General features: G+C 38.0%; 1 protein-coding gene across 7 annotated transcripts in view; it reads left to right on the top strand.

Moving 5' to 3' along the window:
* CSNK1G3 (casein kinase 1 gamma 3) overlaps nt 1-26581 on the top strand; it is a 140919-nt gene that overhangs the window by 49495 nt on the left and 64843 nt on the right. For all 7 annotated transcript variants that reach the window (XM_030565971.1, XM_030565969.1, XM_030565968.1 and 4 more), the window contains one exon: nt 837-906. In XM_030565971.1, coding sequence (XP_030421831.1) covers nt 837-906 — 70 coding nt within the window. The remainder of the gene's footprint in view (nt 1-836; nt 907-26581) is intronic.

The following is a 26581-nucleotide window of genomic DNA, read 5'->3' as shown; positions in this document are numbered from 1 at the left end:
CCAAGTTTCCAGGGAGGAGTTGGCAGGAGAAGGAAAGAGAAGCATGAAGCGTAGTCATTCTGGGTTACTCCTGGATTCAGGAGTCCTGTGTTGTCGTCGCCCCCCACCACACACACATACACTGGGATAACAGCCTTACCTGCTATCAGCTATTGTAGTTGGTCCTGTAGGTCAAGAGTTAGTAGTCTGTGCTGTAATGATGAAGGTTCAGGCTTCATTACCCACTGATTCCCCCATAATGAGGGGTTGTTCGTTGCACACAGTAGAACTTTATTTTAAAAATAGACCAAAAAAGAACATGATAAAATGTTTAGTTTGCAGAAATGGGAACTCAAAAGGTAGGAAATGTCAGATTTATAGTTAAACTCTACATCTTAATTATGCCCCCTTGTGCATGTGAATAAGTCTTAATTACATGATCACATACTTTTTTCCTACATGATTCCTGTCTCCTTCAATACACAGAGGTCAGAATGAAGATTTCATGGGCAACTGTAAATCTAGCATTTTCAAACTTTCAAGTGCTTGCCTTTGCAATCCAAGTAATCCTGTGGTTTTTTTTTGTTTTTTTTTTTTTTAAATCTAATATAGAATTAGTTTTGGATGGGGACTGCTTGACCTTCTGTAATCTGTTAACACCAGTTCATTTCACAGTGTACATTTTCACTAAGTATTGTCAGTGTAAAACTGTTTTTTTGGTAAAGATGTCTTAACTGTATATTGATTATTAGAACAATGGATAGTAAATAATTCAAAAACTGTAATTAAGATAAACTGTCCTATTTTAAATGTTAAATCTTTTCTTTTTTCTTTTTTTTTTTTTTTGGTTAAATCAGGAGCCAATGAAATCCAGAGCACCACAGCTACACTTGGAATACAGATTCTACAAGCAATTAGGATCTGGAGGTAAACATACATACAGTGTATCAGACTATAAAATAATGTGAAAACTGACCGTGGATTAAACCTGAGTTGACTGATCTTGGAGTATGACTGTCCTTTAAGAACATCTTTTTAAATCGGCAGGTAGCCATAGCAGCAAAACAAAAAATAGACTAAAAGCTGTTTGGTTTCGTATATAACTTTATTGTTGGATGTTTTCATGTCAGTACTGGCCTATTCACTCTGATGGAAATACATTATGTATTTTTTGCAATTATGAGTATATGTATTTAACTTTCATTTATTGTAAATTGATATTTTTTTATTTATTGAAAATATAGCTTCCAAATACTCAAACCTTTGATGTTATAGATGTTGTGGGTGTGAATTGGTGTGCTAAGGGCTTGTCTGTACGAACACTTAGTTGTCGAAAGCTTGTGTGTAAATCTGCTTCTCACAAAATGTCCACGTAGCTCCTTCTGATGCACACTAAAATTCCATAGTACAGTAATCTACCCTTTCTGAAATGGGAGCACATTAAAGTGCATAAGAGAACTTTTAGTGCATGCCAGCAGGGTTTATATGAACATTTAGTGTGTGGCAGGAGGAGGCTGTTCTAGAATTTCACTCATCTGATGGTTAGAAACCTTCATCTAATTTCAAGCCTAAACTTGATGATGGCCAGTTTATATTCATTTGTTCTTGTGCCAAATTGGCCCTTAACTTAAATGAGTCCTCTCCCACCCTGGCGTTTATCTCTTCGATGTATTTATAGAGAGCTATCATATTTCCCATCATCTTTTGTTTTGCTAGGCTAAACAAGCCAATCTCCTTAAGTCTCCTCTCTGAAGGTTGGTTCTCCATTCCTCTTATCATCCCAGGAGCCCTTCTCTGCAACTGTTCCAGTTTGAATTTATCTTTCTTAAACTTGGGAGGCGATTGCACACAGCATTACAGATGAGGTCTCACCAGTGCTTTATATAATGGTAACACTTCCCTATATCTACTGGAAATACTCTGTGTGATGCATCCTAGGATTGCATTAGCATTTTTCATGGCCGCATCACATTGGTGGCTCATCGTCATCCTGTGATCGACCAGTATACCTATGTCTTTCTCCTATTGCTTCTGACTGATGCATCCCCAGTTTATAGCAAAAATTCTTTGGTCCCTAAGTGCATGACCTTGCACTTTGCATTATTAAATTTCATCCCATTTCTCTTTATTCCAGTTTTCAAGGTTGTCCAAACCTTCTTATATGCTCTCCTTGTCTTTCTCCATAATGGCAATACCTCCAACTTTGTGTCATATGCAAATTTTTGTGCCAAAGTCATTAATGAAAATGTTGAATAAGACTGGTCCCAAGACTGATCCTTGGAGAAACTCAACTAGTAACTTCCTTCTGGCGTGACAGTTCACCTTTCAGTGTGATCTGTTATAGTCTTCCCTTTAACCAGTTCTTTACCCATCTTTCAGTTGTGAAGCTACAGTGTATCTTGATTATAGTAAGGATTTTGATGCAATCCCACCTGACATTCTCATTCTGAAATAAGTAAGGCTAGGGAAGTTTAGACAGCAGCCTCATTCAGTATATACTGTGGTGAATTCCAGAGCACTATTCATCCTGTGCACTGAATGAGGCAGGAGTCCTGTGGGAAAAAATGGTATGTGATCATGTAGACTGTCATAATGCAGATGAACAAGGGGTCTGAATTAAGGTTGTATGGACAATCTTAATTCTGGCATCTCCTAAATTTTGACTGCTTGACTTTGAAATCTTAATCTTTTAATATAGCTTTTTGTATGTAATTTCCTTTGAAAAAGCAAGTCGAAAAGAAATTCCATCATGTAGAACCATAGCAACTCCCTCCTACTTCAACAGGAGAGTTAGAACTTCCAGATCTAGAGTACAGTTCAAATGGCGGCACAATTCTCACAGTAACTGAAAGCCGCAGTAGGTTGTCCTCTTCTGTGGACCAGCCACTAGAGGTAGATATACACATTTTGTCAGTGGGTTTCATATATATTTGCTTACAGTAGGGGATTGTTGAAACTGAATTCTTCTCCATATTCGGAGGGGAGTGTACTCTCAGGGTTATAGACCCTTCGGCCCCTCCAGCCTGTCTTTTTCCCAGTCTTCATACCTCTTTCTCTATCTCTCTCTTGCTTTTTAAAAAAAAAAAAAAAAAAAAAAAAAAAAAGGGCAGAGGGGGCACTTGAAAAAAATTATACACAAAATCCAGAACCTGTTGCAATGTCTGGGCTGATTTATTCTTTTATGAATCCATTATGTAATAGTGAAAGGCCATGTGGATTAAATTTATCCAGTACCTCAGTAAGTTTCAGATTCACCACTCAAGTTGTGCTTTTACCTTGTTGGCAAGCAAGGGTAAATGTACTCTTACTTGCTACTTAAACTTCTTAATTATAAGGTGTGCTTTCAAAATAATCTTTAGTTTTTTTAATGTGAATTGTGATGTTGATAATCAGATTCACAGGGTCAAATTCTACATATTTTCCATACATTAGATTGGACTATGTTTTCTAGTTTTACATCAGCAGCTACTACTATCTGATGCTCTGTGGAAAGTGACTTCCCACTCCCCGAAAATGTTTGCCCAGCCAGTTGTGCACTGAAGTGGGATAAGGAATCCGTTCTTAGTTAATGCAAGTGATTTCGTTCTGAGGCATGACACTTGATAACTCTTACTTTAGCTTGTCCTATTAAAGTTGTCAATGGTTGTAAAATTATCCAGCCCTTAAGGGAAGGTGGGGGGAATTTCAGCCATAGCATTTGAATTAATGGTTTCCTTTGTCAATAAATTCTGCAGGATGACCATACATTATGTAATAGTACTTCCTTTTTCATTGGTTCTAAATTAACTTGCTGCTAAGATCATTGAGCCCTTGATCTTTTGTTGTGGAACAGAGTAAAATAAAGGGAACTGATCAGTTTATATTATATAGGCCTTTCATAACTTAAATTATCGTAAGTCAAGTCTCTTATGCTTTACTTTCCAGGCAAATGTATCTTGTTTTTGCAGTCTCTTGTGTGTCCCGCCATATTTCAGAAATCAGGGGTAAGAAGGTATGAAGCCCAGAATGCTTTAGTGCAACTTGCATCTTGGCAATTCTTGGGGGATAAGTAATGGGGCAAAGAGAATGAGATCAATTTTCTAAATTGTGGAGTACTCTTTCTATAAACAAGATGGGAATCTTGACCCTAAGAATAAGATGCTCTAGAAGAGTAGTGCAAATGGGTCCAAAGATCTTTGGGTGCATTGACACAGTTTGTGCACCTCTTGCTGCTTTCTAGAGTGTAGAAGAAAAAACTTGGACTTCTGTTGGTATGTACACTGCTGGTGGCCATGCATTTCACCAGAACTGGTGCTTTAGTGAAAATTAATTGGTGAAACTAGTTTTCTGAAATTAGATTAGTAAATATATTTAACACGATAAGGAAATTAGTTAATTTATCGATCTTTCACATAGGTAATATGCTTTCTCTTTGGCGTCAGACCCAATTGAAGAGTTTTGTGAAAACTCAGTCACTCCTTTTTACACAGTCACAATTCAAAAGTAAGAATAACTCAATGAACTATTGGCAGGAAAACTTAACTAAAGGAAATACTTATTCACCCAGCAAGCGATCAGTCTGTCAGCCCTGTGGGAGTAAATTGATAAGTCCAATTTTAAAAGATAATTTAATTGTTGTTTCTAATGCTTAAAAGTACAGGACAAGTAAATAAAACTGATAGGCATAGGTATACAATGTACACTTACTGCAGTCCAGAACACTTTACCTTTCAGAAGTTTCTGTATGTATTGTTACCAGTTCTTATCTGAAATTAAACTAGACACAAGTGCATAACTGACACTCAATTAATCAGTGCATATTACATTTTCTCAGTGCATGTCATATCTGTATGGATGATATGAGCACCATCCATCACTGTTCAGGCAGGTTCGCTTTGTGGCCCTATACCTTCAGAATCTGTTCTCATCTTGGTATATTAAAGGAGGAATTGTGCAAGCTAGGACCCAAGGCCTTTCTTTCTGAAGGCTTGTTAGGCAGCCAACATTCTTTTCTCTTTCCTCACGTGCCAAGCTCACGGAATTGTGAATGATTTGAATTGGACTTCTAACCAGGATATAACACTGGTTAGAAGTCCAATTCAAAGCCCTGGTAGTATGTTTCATTTTCCCCAAATGCAACCATCACCACTAACATGTTGCAGTGCCTACAAGAGACTAGCTTCTGGATGAAGAGCAGCGGGCTCAAACTCGTTCTGGGCAATACCAATGTGATGCTGGTTGGAAGAAGAGATGATGCTTAGAGATAATTTGTATATTGTCCTTCCCAACCACTGGGCAGATGCACCACATTTGTCAAAGAGGTGAAGTAATCTTGTGGTTATAATAAGCTCATTACTAAGCCAATGTGTTTGAGTATCTTCAGTGATTAGCCCTTTTTTTTAAATTTCCAGCTTGCTAGAAAATGTTGGTCCTTCATCTCATTTGAGGACCTGGTCACAAAGGTCTCTATGTTTATCACATCCAGGCTGGATTATTGGAATTTGCTGTATCTGAAGCTGAAAAGGAAAACATGTAAGGGATCCTGCTTCTGCACAATGCAGCTTTGTGCTGCCTCCACAGGCTAAACTACCTTGAGAACATCACCCCATACTCTAGTCTCTCTGCCAGCTCCCAGTCCTTTTACACTATAAGTTCAAAGCCTTGGTTCTGATTTTCAAAGCCTTTTTTATGTCTGTTCCTAGCTATATGACAGAACAAATCCCCAAGACAATTCAGCTTCTCTGGAAAAACCTCAGGATGAAGTATGTGAGAATCTGTGACAAAACGTTCAAGGCTGTGGAACAAACTTCGAGATGAAACGAATCCAGAGTTGTCTCACATTTAAGTATAACTGAAAGACTTTTCTTTTAGATAAGTTTCCCACTGTATTTGGAATATTTGCAACCACCACCCTCATCTCCTACCACTAACAAAAAATCTACACAAAGCAGAGTGTCCTATAACCAGAGAAGGGAGAGGAGCTTGAAGACTCTGTTAAAGACTCTACTTGGCCTTTGCAATAGGAATCTAACTTAGAAGATGAATGTTTTATGGTGGTAAACACCTGTGCAAGAATCCAGAGAGACTATTTTTCTACTACTGAATTGAAAAGAAGATTCACCTTGAGGCCTGTCTCAACGGGACCCTATAGATTGAGATAGGTACACTTGTAGAACATGGTTTGAGAACTGGCTATCCTGGTCACTAATATTACTTAGAAATGTCACCACTCCATATTCTCCAATATCTGGATAAAATACCAAATTCCATTCAAGAATTATGTGAGTGTACAGTAGTCAGAAATACAGAATATTCAGCCATCACACATTCTTTTTTTGCTGTCTGGCAATCAACATACAAGACTAGGAACAAAAGAGCGGTGGAGACAAATGGTTAAAATGTAAAACAAAATAATAAACTTAAACCTGGGTCAGCACTGATTAATGGTCACCTTTCCTGTCTAATAAACTAGGTTCTCCCTACCCCTCACCCCAGAAGATCAGTTTGGTATACAGCTGGCTGTCTTCACAGGAATGAGGATCCAATTTTTTGTGAGAATATACCTGAATCTCGCAAGACGTCTCCTCAGAGTTTTATATTGAAATAGTCTTTTTTCATAGACGAAGCAAACTTCTGTCTGAAACATTCCTTTTTGTACCTCCTTGTGGTTTTGCTTGTTTGCAGTTGCCTGTGATAGTTTTTTCCATTCATAGTATTGGGATGGAGCAAGGCTAGACAACTGAGCCTTGCTTTACATCACTGGCTAAACTGGGAGGAGTGACAACTCCTTTCTATGTGAATGAGCTATCACCAAAATGCATTATCCCTTGGTGACTAACTTTTACTTGAAGACTATAAAGATACTTCCAATGTAGTTCCACATATAGGTAATATTTAAGGAATAATGTATCTCACAATGATTGATTCTAGATAAGTTATGAGCTTTCTGTATATACCTTACATCAGTGGTGGGCAACCTGCAGCTCGTGGGCCACATGCGACCCATCAGGGTAATCTGATTGCGGACTGCGAGACATTTTGCTGATGCTGACCTTCCTCAGGCACAGCTGCAGGGATGTGCTGGCCGCTGCTTCCCACAGCTCCCATTGGCCTGGAACAGAGAACCGCGGCCGCTAGAAGCTGCCGGGGGCTGTGTCTGCGGACCGTCCATGTCAGCAAAATGTCTTGTGGCCTGCAATCATATTACCCTGATGGGCTGCAGGTTGCCCACCAAGATCTACTGTCTCTGATCAAATTATCAGCCAGAATACCTTCCTGTTTATTTGAGGGACTTGCACAAGTAGGAAAATAATACATTTAGAGGGTGTTGTCTCTTGTCATGTGTAAAAGGGTTTCTGCCAATTTTTCTTTCCTCAGAATACGAAGTTCAAACAATGATTCAGAAAATTTCATGTTTCACAATAGACTTCTACATCTCAGATATTAGATTGCCTGAACACAATTGTCATAGTTTTCCCCTTAACATGTCAAGTAGCTATGCTAATTTTGTATATTGAATGCTGCATGCAGAAGGATTTAATTGAATGCAGGTATCAGATTCTTTCTCAGAGTTGTCATTATTCTTGTGGCACCTTAGAAACTAACAAATTTATTTGGGCATAAGCTAGCTCACGAAAGCTTATGCCCAAATAAATTTGTTAGTCTCTGAGGTGCCACAAGGACTTCTCGTTGTTTTTGCTGATACAGACTAACACAGCTACCACTCTGAAACATGTCATTATTCTGTTTCCCAACCCCTATTTCCCACTGCTTGATTCACTGAGTTCCTTCATGGAACTTCAGCTTGGTTCTTAATGCCCTGACTGGACACCTAGTCAAACCTCTCAGAAAAGCTTGCCTGTATTTCTCGCCATGTGGCCTGTCTGATAGCAATAACATCTGCTATCTGTTGAGATTGGTGAAAAGGTGACCTGGTGTTTAAACCAAAAATATATTTTTCTCAGAAATGAAGTTGTTGTGCAGCCCTCTTTTGTCTCAGACCATTTGATTCCATCCCTGGCTTAATCTTGGGTGTCTGCAGAACCCTGAGAATCCATTCCAACCTTCTGTTTGTTCTTTATTACCCAGCACGTGAGCAAAAGTACTTAAAAATCTATTTCAAGATGATTGAAATGGTGTATTTGTGAGGTTTAAAAGTCCGAGCATCTTCCCAACATCAAACATGACAGCCTAGTCTTAGGCTACATCAACACTACAAGCTAAGGGTGAGATTCCCAGCTCATAGACATACTGGTACTAGCTTTCATCTGAGATAACATTCTAAGAATAATAGTGTAGCTGTGAAAGCACAAGCAGTGGGAGCAGTGTCACTATGCTAGCCACCCCGTGTGTACTCACTGGGTTAAGGTGGGTTTGTGTTCGGGGCTGCTAGCAGATGCTGCCACAGCCCATACTGCCATGGGTACGCTGCTATTTTTAGCATGCTGGCTCAGCTGATAGTAAGCAGGAGTATTCTACTTGAGTAGGGAATCACACCCCTAACTCATGATGGAGACATAACCTTAGAGTGGTAGCAGCTTCCTGGGCTGGGATATCTTACACAGCATACAAAGATCTGTGGAGCAGTCACTGGGTTAGTTTGTTCATAACTTCTGCAAATTTGACATGCTGCACATATAGGGTTCTGCTAATATTGGGTTTGGTAAAAAGGTGCTCCACTGTGTCATCTTACAGAAAAGAATATATTAAGAGAATAAAGTTGGCCATTCAGTCTTAATTCAGACTCTTTGTTCACATCCATTACAATGTTGTCTTCAATATTACATGATGACACTATTTGTTGTATCGGATCCCTGTTTCATTCTATGCACAAGATGGACAGTGAATGAGATAGAGGATTGCAAGTAGAAAGGAATGTTGTCTTTCATGTTTAAGGCACTAGAGTAAGACCAGCAGAGCTAAGTATTCTCCCTGGTTCAGCTGCATGTACATCGTACATGATTATTGGAAAAGTCTGTCATGTGCATGTGCAAGCGAACTGAATTAAAGTTGTACAGATTACCTTAATTTGGGCATTTCTTAACTTTTGAGTGTTTGACTTTGTAGCCTTAATGTTCTTTTAAGATAATTTTTGTCTAATACCCTATAAGGCATACAGCAGGATACAGTTTCATGGGAAAAGCTACAAGATGAGTGACACAACTCATTTTTTTACTATATACATGTTGCCTCCTGTACATTAATTACTGTTTATGTTCAGCTGACATCACTTTACTGGGATTAAAAAAAAATTCTCAGTTGTTTAAATCCTTCCTCAGTTGAGAGGCAGTAGTTTATTTATAGATTTGACACTACATGTTGTTAAAAGCAACCTTTAACTAGATTGCTGTTAAATATTACGTAACCGCTATGCTCATTTTTTTAACATGTTCCTAAAATCTTTAGGTAGGGTTAAATATCTTGTTTATTACCCAAAAGGACCTTGCTTATAATAGGAATTAATATCCTCCCACTTCTCTATTTAAAAATAAAAACATTTTGAATAATAGGAATAAACATAGTCTAAAACTGTTAAACAGATGAGTAAAGAACAGGAGTACTTGTGGCATCTTAGAGACTAACACATTTATTTCAGCATGAGCTTTCGTGATCTACAGCTCACTTCTTCGGATGGATGTTTTTCTTCCACTTAATGTCTTAATGGAATGTTTAGCTTGTCTATTTGTATTTTTAAAGGCTAGTGTAGATAATAAGTAAACAATCAGTAACTTATCTGTCAGTAACCAATTAATTGATAACCAGTAATTGACAGATAACATTTTAAGTTGCCTGACCTATTGCCTATAGGGAGATAGGGGGATGGAAAACAGGTCCCTTCTGGTACTTAGTGAAGTGGCCAGTTGGGAAGTAGGTTTCTCTTGGTTCTTGAAGTGGCTAGTTGGAGAGTTTGACCCTGCCTTTTCTTCTTTGCAACTGGAAGAGGAAACTCTGTGCTCTTAGCGGTACTGGTCATTGGTGCAGAGGGGGCGTTCTGCTGGTGGCAGTTGCGACTGCAGTGATAGGGGTCCCTATACCATGATGGCTGCCTGAGTGAGCAGCATTCAGCTTAGGCTTCTTAAGGCATGGGATTCTGTTCCTGGAAGGAGGACAGCTGGGAAGATATGGGATCCATGTGACTAAGAAGGGGAAGGCCATCTTTGGACAGTGACTCACAAACCTAACGAGGAGGGTTTTAAACTAGGGGCAAGTTGACAAAAGCCTACAGGTAAGAATAAAAAAGGGGTAGATTCCAGGAAAGACATGGCAAATTACAGTAGTGTTGTAGGAACAACAAGAGGGAAAACAGTGGGAGAATCTGCTCAAAATCTTAGTTATCTTGGCTCAAATGCAAGGAGTATGGGGAGTAAAGAGGAAGAACTGGAAGTATTAGTGCATAAGCTGAATTATGATTTAATTGGTATCACAAAGACTTGGCAGTCTCATGACTGGACTATTGATTTAGAAGGGTATAGCTTGTTCAGGAAAGACAGGCAGAGGAAAAAGGTAAGAGATATTGCAGTATAGGTTGAGAATATATACACTTGATATGAGGTCCAGAATGAGTTGAAGCAGACCAGTTGAATGTCTGTAGGTAAAGATAAGAGGAAAAGTAAGGATGACATCATGGTAGGGGGTCTGCTGTAGACCACCAAATCAGGAGGAGGTGGTGGATGAGGCATTTTTAGAACAAATATCCAAAATGTAAGACCCAGTATCAATGGGGGGATTTAACTACCCAGACATGTGTTAGAAAAGTATAAGGGTCTGATAAGTTCTTGGAATGTATTAGGGACAAATTCTCATTTCAGAAAGTAGGGGAAGTAATTAGAGGGACAGCCATTTTAGACTTAATTTTTGACTAACAGGAAGGAATTGGTAGCGAATCTGAAGGTGAAAGGCAATTTGGGGAAAAATAATCGTGAGTGGCACACATCATGGTTCTAAGGAAAGAGGAGTGAGAGCAGCAAAATAAGGACAGTGGACTTCGAAGAAGAAGATTTTAACAGACGCAGAGAACTAGTAGGTAGAGTTTTCTGGGAAGAAAATCTAAGGGGAAAAAGTATTCTAGAGAGCTGGCAGTTTCTCAAGGAAACAATATTAAATGCACAACTGTCAACTATCCTGGGGAAGAATAATTAGAGATCAGTTCGGCTCCATCAACTCTTTGATGACATGAAAATAAAAATAAAAAAATCCTATAAAAAGTGGACACATGGGCAAATTGCTAAGGAAGAGTACAAAAGAATTGTGCAGGCATGTAGGGACAAAATCTGAAAGTCTCTGGCACAAAATTAGTCATACCTAACAAAGGACATAAAAGGCGTTAAGAGATTTTTTTAAATAGATTAGCAGTAAGAGAAAGATGAAGGAAAGGTGTTTTTTTTTTAATTACTATTTTTTAAATTACCTCTACTTAGTGAAGGAGAGCTAATAATGGGCAATATCAACAAGCTTGAGTTGTTTAATACCTGTTTTGCTTTCATCTTCATGAAAAAGATTACTAGTAAGCGCATGCTCAATACAATTAATATTAACAAGGGTGAAGGACTACAAGCCAAATTAGAGAGAGAACAGATTAAAGAATATTTAGATAAGTTAGATGTATCTAGGTCAGTAGTGCCTGATAAAAATTCATCTTAGGATACTTAAAGAACTACCTGAAGCAATATTGCGACTGTTAGCAATGATCTTTGAGAACTCAGAGAGGGTGAGGTCTCAGATTACTGGTATAGGGCAAACACAGTACCTGTCTCTAAAAAGGGAAATGAAATGGACCTAGGGAATTATAGATCAGTTGGCTTAACTTCAGTGCTTGGAAAAATGCTGGGACAAATGATTAAACAATTAGTTTGTAAGCACCTAAAGGATATCAGGGTTATAAGGAATAGCCAGTATTGATTTGTCAAGAGCAAATACTGTCAAATCAACCTTATTTCCTTCTTTGACAGGTTCTCTGGCCTAGTGGATGAGGCAGGGAGGAAGCAGTAGGGGTGATATATCTTGATTTTAGTAAGGCTTTTGACACAGTCCTACATGACATTCTCATAAGCAAACTAGGAAAGTGTGGTCTAGATGAAATGATTATAAGTTGGGTGAATAACTGGTTGAAAGACTATTAAAAGATTCAGTGGTTTGCTCTCAAACTAGGAGGAGGTATCAAGTCAGATCCTGCAGGGGTCAGTCCTGCATCTGTTACTGGTCAATATTTTTATTAATGACTTGGACAATGGAGTGGAGAGTATATTTATAAAACTTTTGGGTGGCACCAAATTTGGAGGGGTTCCAAACACTTTTTGGATGACAGGATTAGGGTTCAAAACAGCCTTGACAAATTGGAGAACTTGTCTGAAATCAACAAGATAATTTGACTAAAGGCAGGTTGAAATACTATACTTATAAAGGAAAAATCAGAGACAATTACAAAATGAGTAATAACGGGCTAGGTGATAGAACTGCTGAAAAGGATATGGGGTTTTGTAGTGGATCACAATGGGAATAGGATGCAGTTGTGAAAAAAGCTTTTAGCTTTCTGAGATGTATTATCAGCAGTGTCATATATAAAACACGAGAGGTAATTGTTCCACTGACTCTTCTCCACAGTGATGAGGCCTGAGCTGGAGTACTGTGTCTTATTATGGGTACCACACTTTAGGAAAGGTGGACAAATTGGAGAGAGTTCATAGGAGAGCAACAAAAAGTGATAAGTTTTATAAAACCTGACCTATGAAGAAAGGTTTTTAAAAAAGGGCATGTTTAGTCTTGAGAAAAGAAGACTGAGGGGAAACTGCTAACAGTCTTCAAATATGTTAAGGGCTGTTATAAAGAAGATGGTAATCAATTGTTTGCCATGTCCAGAGGAGATAAAATGAGAAGTAATGTGCAGCAAGGAAGACTTAGGTCAGCTATTTGGAAAAACTTTAAAAAGGGTAGTTAAGCATTGGAGTAGGCCTCCAAGGGAAGATGTGGAATCCCCATCTTTGGAGGTTTTTAAAAATAGATTGAGTAATCACCTGTCAGGTGTGATTCAGGTTTACTAGGGCCCACCTCAGCATGGGGAGCTGGACTCGAACTCTCAAGGTCCTTTCCAGTCCTACATTTCCATGATTCTCTTAGTCTTAGCCCCAGAAAGGGCTGAAAATGTTAATGAGTGTTAATAAGTTTAGCAGTTTGGGGTCGACATATGAAATAACATTTTGTACACCTCCCTCTTCAGCATAACTGAATCTTGTGGTGGTCATTCCACTGTGCATAAAGCTATCCTCAGGATTTTGCAGTGGGCTAGAGAGTTAGTACTTGGGAAGGACCCCAAACTCAGTTGATTCATTTTACATTTCGGGTGTGAGATCCCCAGCTTCTTGCTGCCAAAATGTTTAAGGGCTGTTATAAAGAGCTACAAATTTCCTTCAACCCACGTAAATATCGACATCAGTTTGCTTTTTCATGGTTATCTTTTCAGGGAAAAGAGATATAGACATATGACTTCTAGTAGAAGATTCTGCTTCATGGTGACCAAAGGACAATTTTGTTAAAAAGGGGCTTTCACAAAACTACTCCAATGCAATGTTTAACAACACAAATATAGTATAATGTGGCTGTTTGCTTAATTTTTTTCCCTACAACCTTAGGGAAGCTATAGTCCGCTTACTGAAATTGGAAATCACTGTCATACCATCAGATGGTTAGTTCATTATGATCACTTCTAATCCAGGTGTGCTATGTACATTTCTACAAAAAAAATCTTGTTTTAAAGACAAGAAATTTGTAGGAATAAATTATGGAGGTAGCAAGTCTCATCTGAATAGTTAAAAATAAACTTAGTTTTCATATGTAAACACAGTTTTATGGGAAAAATACTTTTATGGCATAGCATGTGAAATGTTAATATTAAAGGTACTTCAAGATAAATGATTGGCTGAGTGAATAAGTACCTCACTGTAGTCCAGAGGTTCTCAAACTGGGGATCGTGACCCCTTACAGGGTTGCGACGTTATTACATGGGGGGTTGTGAGCTGCCAGCCTCCAGCCCAAACCCCACTTCACCTCCAGCTTAGTGCGTGCGTGTGCATGCGTGTGTATATATATAATGTGTGTTTTTAATTTATATAGGGGGACACACTTAGAGGCTTGCTGTATGAAAGAGGTCACCAATACAAAAATTTGAGAACTGCTGTAGTCCATGTACTGATTCTCATTAGGTTAGTTTTTGTGATGAGCTTTCTTTGGGTCAAACTTGTATCAGTGGTTTAAACCATTAACATTCTTTCTTTAAATGTATAAATTTGTCATAATATGTACAATTTCTATACCAGGAGGCTGGGCCGTTGGTATTATGTGCATTGTTAACAAGGCTAGCGTAGTATTCATTTTTACTCAAAACATTTCTGTGGGGCTGTAAATTTATACAATGATTTATAGAGAAGACTGGGTATTGTAGATGAGTCACTAGGGACACAATTATCAGAGGGGTAGCCATGTTAGTCTATGTCCACACAAACAACGAGGAGTCCAGTGGCACCTTAAAGACTAACAGATTTATTTGGGCATAAGCTTTTGTGGTAAAAAAATAAACAACCCACTTGTTCAGATGCATGGAGTGAAAATTACAGATGCAGGCATAAATATACTGACATATGAAGAGAAGGGAGTTACCTTAAAAGTGGAGAACCAGTGTCGACAATGCCAATACAGTCAGGGTGGATGTGGTCCATTCCCAATAATTTATGAGAAGGTGTCAATACCAAGAGAGAGAAAGTTGCTTTTGTAGTGAGCCAGCCACTCCCAGTCCCTATTCAAGCCCAAATTAATGGTGTTAAATTTGCAAATGAATTGTAGCTCTGCAGTTTCTCTTTGAAGTCTGTGAAGTTTTTTGTTGTTGTTGAAGGATGGCTACTTTTAAATCTGTTATAGAATGTTCAGGGAGATTGAAGTGTTCTCCTACTAGCTTTTATATGTTACTATTCCTGATATCCGATTTGTGTCCATTTATCCTTTTACATAGAGACTGTCTGTAATTTTCACTCCATGAATCTGAAGAAGTGGGATTTTTTTACCCATGAAAGCTTATGCCCAAATAAATCTGCAGGAACACAATTACAAATACTTGTTTGGTTAGCTGCTACCTTTACAAATAAAATCCAATAAAAACAATAAATAGAAGGAATGTTACTGATGTGGCAGTTTATTTCTCTGCTTGTTGTTGGTACTTCCACTCTTGTGTTTTTTAAAAGAAATTCCTCACAAAATTTCTTTTCATACAACATGTAAAATATAGCTGCTTTATTAGAATCAAGATGAGTGATGTGGTACTTTTGATGAGTGTGTTTCTACTTGATTCTTCCTTTTTAAAGTTAAAATTAATATTAATTCCCCTTCCCCCACACCCGAATTGTATAGAGCTTGTTATAGCAGGGTTTGACTCTAAGTTATAAATACACCTTAAAAATGCAATTACTTCAGAATTCATTGTACAAAATGATTATTATAGTAAATGTGGCCCTCTAGGCTAGTCTCTACTGCAGGTTGTCTTGTCTAGTATAGGTGGAACCTAAGCCAAATTTAGACTAAAATGTGGGTTAACTCTTGTCTGTCTCAAAATGAATATAGCCCTTTTCTGTTTTGTTCTATTTATGGTTCTAATTTTGCAAGGAAATTATTAGGCTGAGTTTGTGCTATGAATGGAAAAATGGGCTGCTTTACCTTGAATGGTCCTCTACAGTATGTGCTAACTAATTTCCTGAACAATCTGTTCCATCTTGTGTTTTGCTGTGATGCTAGGAGTTCCTTTCCCAGACACGAAGACCTGTGTGTGACTTGAAAGCTTTTCTCTCACCAAAAGAAGTTGGTCCAATACAAGTTATTACTGTACCCATCTTGTCTCTTTGGGCCATGAGGCATTTTTAAAAGAGCTGATCTGAGCTCTTTCAGAATGCTTTTTATCTTAAACAACTTTCACAATCCATTAAACTTTTTTTAAAATGTATGGACAAAATTTTACTTTGCCAGTATTCTTAGTTTCCTTTGATGCTACTGGAGACTTTTATTTTTATAACAGCTTTCTCCATCTTGTCAACTCCTGTTCTTCAGTAAAATTCTAATCCTGTCATCATTAGTCTCTTGCTATGGGAATTAGTTGTTTTATTTGTGGGAGCACAGTACAGACTGTAATAGGAGTTCAGTGGATTTTTACATACACAGCATCTTGTTTGGTCCTATAACTTTAGTTAGAAGTCAAATAATAAAAGTTGGGACATCAGCACAAATTACATGGTTTGATACACTGTTAATTAGCAAACATGGTAGGAACACTGGCAGTATGAATTTAAGGTAGGTTTGAAAGTTTCCCGTAGAACTACAATAGTTAAATACTGTGTAGGTGAAGGAGTGGGATTACAGAAAAGAGAGGAATTTTATAGATGTTGTATTCTGGCCTAATCTGACAGTTTGGATTTTTTTAGTACAAGGCAGTAATTTTGTGAGGAAATTTTTTGATAGTGTTAGGATGCAATATGAGTGTTGTAATTAGCAGCTGCATACTAAGATTTTTTTTTTGTATTCAGTTAAGAACTCTGCAGTTGTTAATAGTTATTTACCATCTTAATGTAAAACAAAAGGTGACATTTCATGCTGGTTCTGTTGTAAAATATGACGTGAGATTCATTTTCTTCTATAATCAGATGAATTATGTATTAGTGTGACAAATTATGCAGTTACACCACTGAAACAGTAAAGTGGAGTTGAAATAAAATTATCATTGGCAATTTAGAAATGTTACTTTTATATTTGTGGTGGTATGTACAGTTTCATTAGCCTTAAGACCTAAATCGAGACTGAAACGACCATTTTAAAAGGGAGAGAGAACTGTTTAAATGCTTTCTATGACAGGATATTCTCTATAGATTTTAGACTAATTTGGACTGAATTGAAAACCCAGGAATTGTACAGTTCTGTGTTCTAACTTTTAACCTTGTAGGGGAAAAAATAGACTACAAAACTATTTGGGATCAAGTATGGATTATTGACTGTTTGGATTGGGCCCTTGATAGATGCCCGAATTAAACAAGCCATGAAAGAAATTATTATTACAATTTTAAATAGCCTATGAACCCTTTTGCTTTAAAACATTTTTCTTCTATTCATTTTAATATGCACACTGATTACAAGTATATTGAAGAGTGTTTAATTTAAAAAGTAATAATACCTAATTTTTATATAGTGCTTATGCAACTATATCTGCTAGACAGGGAACCACCTCCTTGGAGTTTCAACATTGTGCTGACAAGTTTGATAGATGCACCTTTTGACTCCCTAGCTACATTTTCCCTCTTCCATCTAGCCATCAAAACAGCCTTTTTATTAGCAATAACATCTTCTAGAAGGGTGATGGAAATACAGGCACTAATGGTAGGACCACCTTTACACTGCATATATGTACAGGGTGACCTTGGGACTTTACCTGAAGTTCTTGCCAAAGGTAGTCTCGGGCTTCCCTCTCAACCAAACAGTATTTCTACCTTTTTTCTGCAGAAGGGAAGGCTAAACTTCACACCTTAGATGTATTTAGAGTGCTCGCCTACTTTGGCAGAAATAAGCTATTTTAAGTGTCCTCTAGATTCTTTGGAACCTATGGCGATAGGATAAAATGTCAGGCAGTATCAACTCAGAGACTCTCATTAGGTTTCTACATATGATAAGTTTTACTACAAAATAACCAGTTTAGACACACTGTTGAGGGTTACAGACCCTTTACGAGAGCTCAAGAAGATTCTACAGCATCTCTGAGAACTGTTCCAATAATAGAGATATGTCAGACAATTACCTCAAGTTCAGTACATACATTTACGCAGCATTACTCTGTAGTAGAAGCATCAAGATCTGGTTCTCACTTTGGTGGGGCTGTCTTGCAGTCATGCATTTAGACTCCTAGCACCCCAGTTCTTTCCCATCCCCAATCTAGATCACTGCTTGTGGTCACCAACAGTGGAATATATATATGGATAGGCACTCAACGGAAAAATTACAGTAACTGTGGTTCTTTGAGAAGATGTCCATATATTTTCCATGATCCACCCTCTGTCTCAGCTACTGTGTAGTATTGTAATGCCTGGATTCTGTACTGGCAAAGGAAGAGGAATAGTTAGGGTTTCTCGCCCTTTATGGCTTTGGTTGGAAGGCCCGAGGATGCTCGAGGCACTGGTGCAGTTCCAATAGATGCTGTTGGCCAAAAGAATCTGAGCTCCAGTGCATAGGGAGCATGCACACTAACAAGTGGAATGTATAGACAACACATCTGCAAGAACCCTGGTTACTGTAAAGTAAGTTTCTCTTCTTTCTACGGAAGTCCTCTGCCTCAACTGAACCTTCAGAGTCTGTCTCATCCTGTTTAATTCCCCTCTACCAGAGCTAAATGACATCGCTACCTTTGTTGTAGTCAAGAGCCATATGTGACTGAATGTACTATCTGTAAGTGTAACTCTCTACTTGGCAACAGAAATTTTCCTCCCTACTCCTACTGTGCATCCTGAGAACAGGCAAGTTAATGAAGAAGGGTTAGTAGTAGGTGCACCTTGAAGGCAGAGGGTGAGTTAGATGCCAAGGAGGGTGGGTATGTATGAGACTGAAAAGGGAATGGACTGAGGCCTCTGTAGACTTAGGGAAAGACTTGGAGAGGCTCCAAGCTACTGCAATGATCAGGAAATTGGGAGGAGGAGCTGAAAGTTTATAAAAATTGTAGATAATTTTCTAACACAAAAGGTATTATACCCAACATGAGAGAACTCTATTTTGTACCTATTTATAATGGATAAAGATTAATTAATCAGTCACTGGACTGGAAGTTAGTTGTGTGATTACATTGCATATGAGTAACTTGAGGATAGATCCATCCAGTAGTGTATGTACTTGGTACTTCAAAAGAGAGAACTTTCCAAGGCTGAGGAGATTTATAAGCAGGATTAATTATGAGGCCAAAACTAAGAAAAACATGAATGAAAATTTGGATTTCTTGAATAGTTTATGACCTAGCCCAAAAGCTAAAATTTCACAATGAAGGAAGAAGGGCAACAATGACTGAAAGCCCATACTGGTTCAGTAGCAAAGAGTAGGCAGGAATTGGAGATTAAAAAAAAGTAGCAAACAGAAAAAAGAGGAAATAGCAATCAATATACATTTCAAATTCTGAATTGCAGAGAATTGATAGGGGAAGCTGAAGACCTGAGGGCAAAAATCTCTGAGTGACAAGAATAGGGAGAACAAAGAGTTTTTTAAAATGTTAGAAACAAAAGAAATCCTAGCAATGGCATAGGCCTGTTTAATAGATGGGGATGGTAAAATTGTTAATGATGTGGAAAAGGCATAAGTCTTTATTTCTGTTCTGTATTTGGAAAGGAGTAGGATCATGTACTTGTATCATGTGAGTATGAAGAAGTACTTTTATCTGTTAGTAACTATCCAGAATGCCAACATTTACTAGAGGTAACCATTATAAAATTAGCAGGTTCAGGTAACTTGCTCCAGAGAGTTCTAAAAGAGTTGGCTGAGGAGATCTGTTCTGCTGATATTAATCTGTAATAAATCTTGGAATACCGTGAATATTCCAGAAGAGTGCTAATGTTGTGCTAGTATTCAAAAAAAGTGGGATGACATGGGTAACTATAGGCTGGTTAGCCTGATATCAGTCCCAGTCAAAATAATGGAAATACTGATATGGGATTCAATTGAAAACTAAACAATAGGAATATATTTTAATGCCAGTCAACATGCTTTTGTGGAAAATAGGTCTTGTCAAACCTGATATAATTCTTAGAGATTATAAATTTGGTTGATAAAGGTAACTGTATAAATGTATTAGACTTTGGTAACACATTTGACTTAATGCTGCATGAAGTTCTGATTTTGAAAATTAGCAATATACAGTATCAATAAAATACACCAAGTGTATTAAGCACTGGCTAACAGATCCCAAAGTGTTTGTCAGGGAAGAATCCTCATCAAATAGGGATGTTACTAATGAAGCTCTGAAGGCATTTATATTTGGCCCAATACTATCCAACATTTTCATCAGTGATCTGGAAATATAAAATCACTGCTGATAAAATTTGCAGATTATGTAAAACCTGAGGGAGTGGTGTATAATGACAGAACAGCCATACAACCAAATGCGAAGTTGTACACCTAGGAACAAGGAATGTACCCCATACCTACAGAATGGGGAGCTCTGTCCTGGAATGAATGGACTCTGAAAAAAGATTTAGGGGTCGTAATGGACAAGCAGCTGAACATGAGCTCCTAGTGCGATTCTGTGGCAAAAACAGCTGACGTGATCCTTGGATGTAGAAAAAATAGTAGTAAATAGAAGCAGAGAGATGACATGGCACTGGGGAGACCGGTACTGGAATACTGTGTACATTTCTGGTGTGAACATTTTAAAGAGGCTGTTGACAAGTTTGAGTGGGTGCAGAAAATAGCCACCAACATTATTTGAGGGCTGGAGAAATGTTTTACAGTGAGAGACCTAGAATTCAATCTGATTATCTTATAAAAAAGAGGATTGAGAGGTGACTTGATTAGTATATAAGTATCTTCATGCAAAGACAATACTAAAGGGCTTCTTTATTTGGCAGAGAAAGACATAACAAAAAACAATGGTTGGGAACCAGATAAATTCAAATTGGAAACATGCACAAATATAATAGAGGAAGATTAAACATTGGAACACATTGCCATCTACCCTGGTGGATTCTCCATCTCTTAATGTCTTCAGATCAAGACTGAATGCCTTTCTGGAAGATACACTTTAGCCAAATTCATGATACTGGACTCAATATAAGTGAAATTTAATGGACGATACAGAGGAGGTAATCTAATTATCTGGTCTTAACTCTGAGAATCTATGAAAAAGGCAGGTGTTATAGGGGAAACCCAAAAGATGGGTTCAAGTGGTGTAGAGGAGGCAACTGCTGAAAGGGGTAGTTATTAAAGGTTGCAGCGCCGCAAAAGCAAATTACTTGAGATCTGCTTTCATTCTTGTATTCAGATAACTTTAAAGTATGTAGTGAACAGTTCAAAAAAGGAAATGTGCTGCTCAAAAGGAAGATTTCTTTTTTAAATAAGCTACAGGAAATTAAATATAAAGAAATTGAAATGTAATAACATGTCAACAATAAACATAAATCAAAACATGATCTGCATTATTGGAGTTAAATGCTTAAACCTTTAAGTCAACCATTATAAACAAGTAAAGAATATTATAAAATAGGCTAAACATAAGTTGAATATTTAAGAATATTATGTCCAGACATAGTTAATGCTTACTACACATGCAGCACTATGGTTTATAGTCAGTACTCTGTTGTTATAAATACGTAATAAACCAACTTTTCAGAGCAACTGGTTGCTTATGTTCTTCCAGGTTCATTATGGTAGGCTGTCTGATCATTTGTTTGCATAATCACTACTATACTTCCTGTTTACAAACAAGGATCTCACAAACTTAGAGCTAAGACTACTGAAATAATTGGTGTAATACTTATGCAAAATGCATAGTTGGCATTAGCTATAAGAAGCCCAGAATGTCACCAGATTCAATCATCTGGGATTTGTGGACTGTTATCATCCATCTTTTAAGTTCTCAACCATTTTGACTTAATGGATTACATGCATGCAAGAGCAAGCTGTGTATCTATGGCACGCCGAGAGTCTTAGACCATTGTGATATCAAAGGTAACTCAACCAATAACCACCTTCAAGAACATAAGAATAGACATACTGTGGGTCAGATGAGTGGCTCACCTAGCCTGGAATCCTGTCTTCCAATAGTGGCCAGTACCAGGTGCTTCAGAGGGAATGAACAGAACAGCAATTATTGAGTGATCCATCCCCTGTCATCCAGTCCCAGCTTCTGGCAGTCAGAGGGATGGTGACACGTAGAGCATGGGGCTGCATTGCTGACCATCTTGGCTAATAGCCATTAATTGACCTATCCTCCATGAACTTATCTAATTCTTTTTTGAACCCAGTTATACTTTTTTCATTGACAACGTTCCCAGCAACGAGTTCCACTGGTTGACTCTGTGTTGTGTGAAAAAGTACCTCCTTATGTTTTTTTTTTTAAACCTGTTGCCTATTAACTTCATTAGGTAATGCGTGGTTCTTGTATTACATGAAGGGAGTAAATAGCACTTCCTTATTCACTTTCTTCACACCATTCATGCTTTTATAGACCTCTATCATATCCCCTTTAGTCATGTCTTCTCTAAGTGATCCACTCCAGTCTTTTCAGTCTCTCCCCATATGGTAGGTGTTCCATCCCCTAATCATTTTTATTACTCTTCTCTGTACGTTTTCTAGTTCTAATATATTTTTTGAGATGGGGTGACCAGAACTGCATACAGTATTCAAGGTGCAGATCAGGGCCGTCCTGTGTAGTAGTATTAGATGAGTGCCCTTATGCCCGACAGCAGCCTGGGCTCGCAGCCGGGGGGGAGGGACGAGGCAGAAAGGATACCGAGCTGCCCGGCTGCCTCACGTTGGTGGAGAGTCACAGTTCGCCGCAGAGACCCCTGTACCCTCTCCCTCATGCAGAATGCACGGCGCCTGCGCATTTGGCTCTTGAATATGGCCCCTGCTTAAGGACACTACAGTGCGCACTGGGTGTGCGGGAGCCAACCTGATCTTACCTGCTGTTGTGGGCAGTAGGTGAAGCTGCCGCTTGAGGAGGCTGTGGTCTTGCCCATACTCCACCCCTGTTCTGCCCCACACCCCACCCCCACTCTGCCCAGGTCCCGCCTTCCCCCACTGTCTCCCTTCTCTCTTCTCTCCCCGTCCCTGCTCACTCCCTTCCAACCAAATCCCTAAATGCAAATGAAGCAAAGGACATTAGAAAGAAATTGCAGAAGAGTGTTTGTTTTTTTCCCCAGAAGAAAACAGATCATGTTTTCACCTACATGCCAGATGGTGAAGACTGGACATGCAGACGGTACCTAATTAAAAACGCTAAATTTGGGATTAAAAATGTCAGTCACAGGTATTTTGATATATCCGGAAGTTTGTCAGAGATTTATTTGCAAAAACTTGATAGTAAGGGCAAGTCAGCTGTCCTGCTGAATACATGATACAGTTCTTCTGTTTTACATTTTCTTAATCCATATTTCTAAGCTGATTTTATATTTGAAATGTACACTTAAGCCTTCATAAAGTAATAATTCCAGATTACTACATATTTAACTCACTGAAACAAAGACATTATTTTAAATTAATCAGTCACAGAGGTTTAGTGTGTTCATAACAATGTTTATAGCTTTAGAAAAAGGGAACACTAATTTTCTTTGTGAGATCTCCATAACAATAGACATGTTTATGAAATTTCACTAACTTTAAAAAATGTTTCCAAAGATTTTAGGCATAGTAAAGGATATCTTAAGGATTTTTAAGAGATATGATTTTATAATCTTAAGCAATCTTGTAATATTTTTAAAGCAAATTTCAAACTAAGGGCCTGTAAACTAACATGTTCTGAGTAAATATTACAGTAATGCACAACTGTTTTTATCAGTAAATTCAGAAACTGACAGTATATACTTAAGGGTTGGCAAATGCCTGTTAAATGGCTTCATTACCACTTGAATGGCTCTTTAACAGTGTCACTGTTGTGCTAATAGGTCTGGCAGGCTGGAAGGCTTTTTCACTTTCTAGTTACTAGATCCCCTCCAGAGGAAGACTCACCAGGCTGCAGCAACTAGCTGTGGGAGCCTGCAGCGATAGGAGGCGGGGGGGGGAAGGGGGGTAAATGTGGACACTAAGACCCAGGGGTGTCCCAAATTTTTGGGTGCTCTACGCAGCCACGTATGCTGTGTAGGGACAGCCCTGGTATGGATGTACAATGGATTTATATAGTGGCATTGGGATATTTTCTGTTTTGTTATCTATCCCTTTCCTAGTGGTTACTAATGTCCCATACTGTGCAGCTAATTTGTGCACAACAGTTTTATTGTCTGCATGAAGGAGACTGCACAGATGGTGGATTATTTGGCTTAACTGCCAGACCCATGAAACAGCACAGGGTTTCACATACTAGTTTGTAAGCAAGAGAAATCTGACCTCAGCTTTACATTTAAAAAAATGAATCATTTGTAAATTAATAAAACTCATGAACATTAAATTAACTTTAGATTTCCCCAAAATTCAATCCATGTCTTTAGAATAAGTAATGTTGATCACAACCAATATTACACTTGTTTTGTCTAAGAGGGATTTAAAGCCTGTTTTTAACTGGAAAAACAGACACATCCTTGTTGTATAGTGTCTGCCAGTGCCTCCATAACATTGTGAAGTAGAAAAAAAGTGTTATGCACATGTTTTGGCACATCTCCCGTGCACGTCTGCCATTGTTAACTCTGCCTACATACCTGCCAATGCAGCCAAGCAAATTCCATTCTACAGCTGTTTCCTTCATAACCAGCATGTAGCTGTAGAAATGAACTACAGAACTCTAAAGGAAACCCAAAAAAACCTGCTAGTTTCTATAAGTTTTTGACAAGTATTTTGAATGCCTTAAAATATTACAAACAGATTGAAAAAGCAGTATTTATGGGCAACAAAGATGGCAATGGAGATGAACAATTCCTGAGACTTTGGAGTTAACAAATCTCTTGCTTGTGATCCAGTGAGGATAAAAATAGTTCAGTTTTTCACCGTGGTGGTGTACTCACAATATTTTTTAACAAGATGTATCTTCAATTCTGAGAAGTGTTAAACTATATTAAGTACTTTGTGGACCATCGGTTTCATTATTCACAACCTTTCTTTTCCCCGCCTTCAACCCGTTTGCTTGCAACAGTTTTACCTTGCACTAAACATTCCTCAGCTGAATGATCATTATGGAATGTTCAGTTGCTGCATTTTTTATTAGAAAAAAGTACTTGATGAGAAAAATGTTAGCTTTTCCAACTTTGCCACTCTCGTATGCACATATGCAGAAATAGACAATTCTAAAGGTGTGCTGTGTTCCTTGCCAAAAAACATGTTCTCCTTGCACGTCAATTTGTCCCATTACAGTTACTCTTTTTTTCTTTTTTTATATCTCCAACTGTCTGTGCCTCCTCTTTCTATAAATCATCTGGCCCTCATTCTTGGATTTCTGCACCTACAAGTCCATTGGATAAGCCAGAAGTTTGGGTTTGGGTTTGGGTTCCAGAAGATGGAAACAGAACACTTGAAATTTTGAGTTACGATATCCTTTTGCATATATATAAAGCCGTAAACTTGGGTCTGGTCTATAAGCTAAGGGTATGATTTTTTGTTTTTGTTTTTGGTCACTGCAGTAGTGTGTGTACAGTTATAATGGTATAAATGTACCTTATGCTGGTATAGCCTATTCCCTTTCCCTTATGTAAATAAGCTATACTGGTATAAACACTTATGTATTGGTGTAACTGTGTCCATACTAACTATAGCAGTCTAGATAAATTGGTACATTTGTGAGCTGATAAAGCCCTTAATTGTCTTCAGAAGGTGGAACAGCAATCAAACTGGTTTGCTGTTATGGTCTAGCAAAATGGTTCTCACTACAATCACCAGTAACAAGCAAAAAAGGAGGAAAGATGCTTTCAGTGGGGCACGTATGGAGGGTAGCAGCTGCTTCCACTGCTACATTTGTGGCACCTACAGTCATCTACTACCCACACGCCCATATGCAAGGGCCTGCTGCAAGACTAAAGACATTTAAATGTTAGACCACCTGCGAAGGATTGCTGGATTTTAGTTGCAGGACAGCTATTTGTGGGTTCTGGGTCAGAAAAGATGAGTATATAGTTAAGACACCTAAACAACCTTAGTACTATCTTGTAGTGACATCATGAGGAAAAAATATGAACCCTATCTAATATGCCTTTAAAAATCAGTTTAATTCTTGATCACAAGCACTAATATGCAGCAGTCATAATTGTATGGTTATTGTGTGACATCACTACAGGGCAGATTTAAGATTGCTTTGATGCCTTAACAGTATTTTTATACCTTCACGTGTGTTTCTTTTGAGTTTATCCTTACCTCTTAAATTTCATGGATTTATAATATTTGTTCTTGGGATAATTACATAATTCCTTTAATGGATTTTTAACTTTAATTACTGATATGTACTCTCAACTGTAGCTCCATCTTTATGTAGATTTGTCTGTGAAGATGGTAAAATTTTCCAGGAACACACTCTCGTAAGCCACGTGTTGGTCTGAATTTTTTACTTACTGTTGAAAGTATTACTTAAGAATACTATAACTGAACAATTATAAAGAAAAACTTTTCACTTTGTGTGTATTACAGTACTTCATGCATGATGTTTCATAGTTTCCTATATGTAGTCAGTCATTTTTATGCTTTTTATGAGTCTTTAACAGAGTGACCGACAAGAAAAACGTTAAACAAAATAAGAAAATGTTACTATAAAATCACACAAATTAGCAACAGAATTTGTGACCGTTTATAGTACATGAGTTAAAGTAATGTTTTAAAAAGGAAGCTTCAACGAGATTTCAAGTAGACACAATGAGTGTGCCTTCCTCAGACATGTTTGTTGTACCCAGCTGATGATCTCTAAGGAGATATGACCATGGATGCATTACTGCTCTGGATA

This window comes from Gopherus evgoodei, chromosome 6 (genome assembly GCF_007399415.2).
Source record: "Gopherus evgoodei ecotype Sinaloan lineage chromosome 6, rGopEvg1_v1.p, whole genome shotgun sequence".
In the NCBI taxonomy this organism is placed as follows: domain Eukaryota; kingdom Metazoa; phylum Chordata; order Testudines; family Testudinidae; genus Gopherus; species Gopherus evgoodei.
Note: the sequence above shows the minus strand (reverse complement) of the source record. Positions and strands in the feature narration are given on the sequence as shown.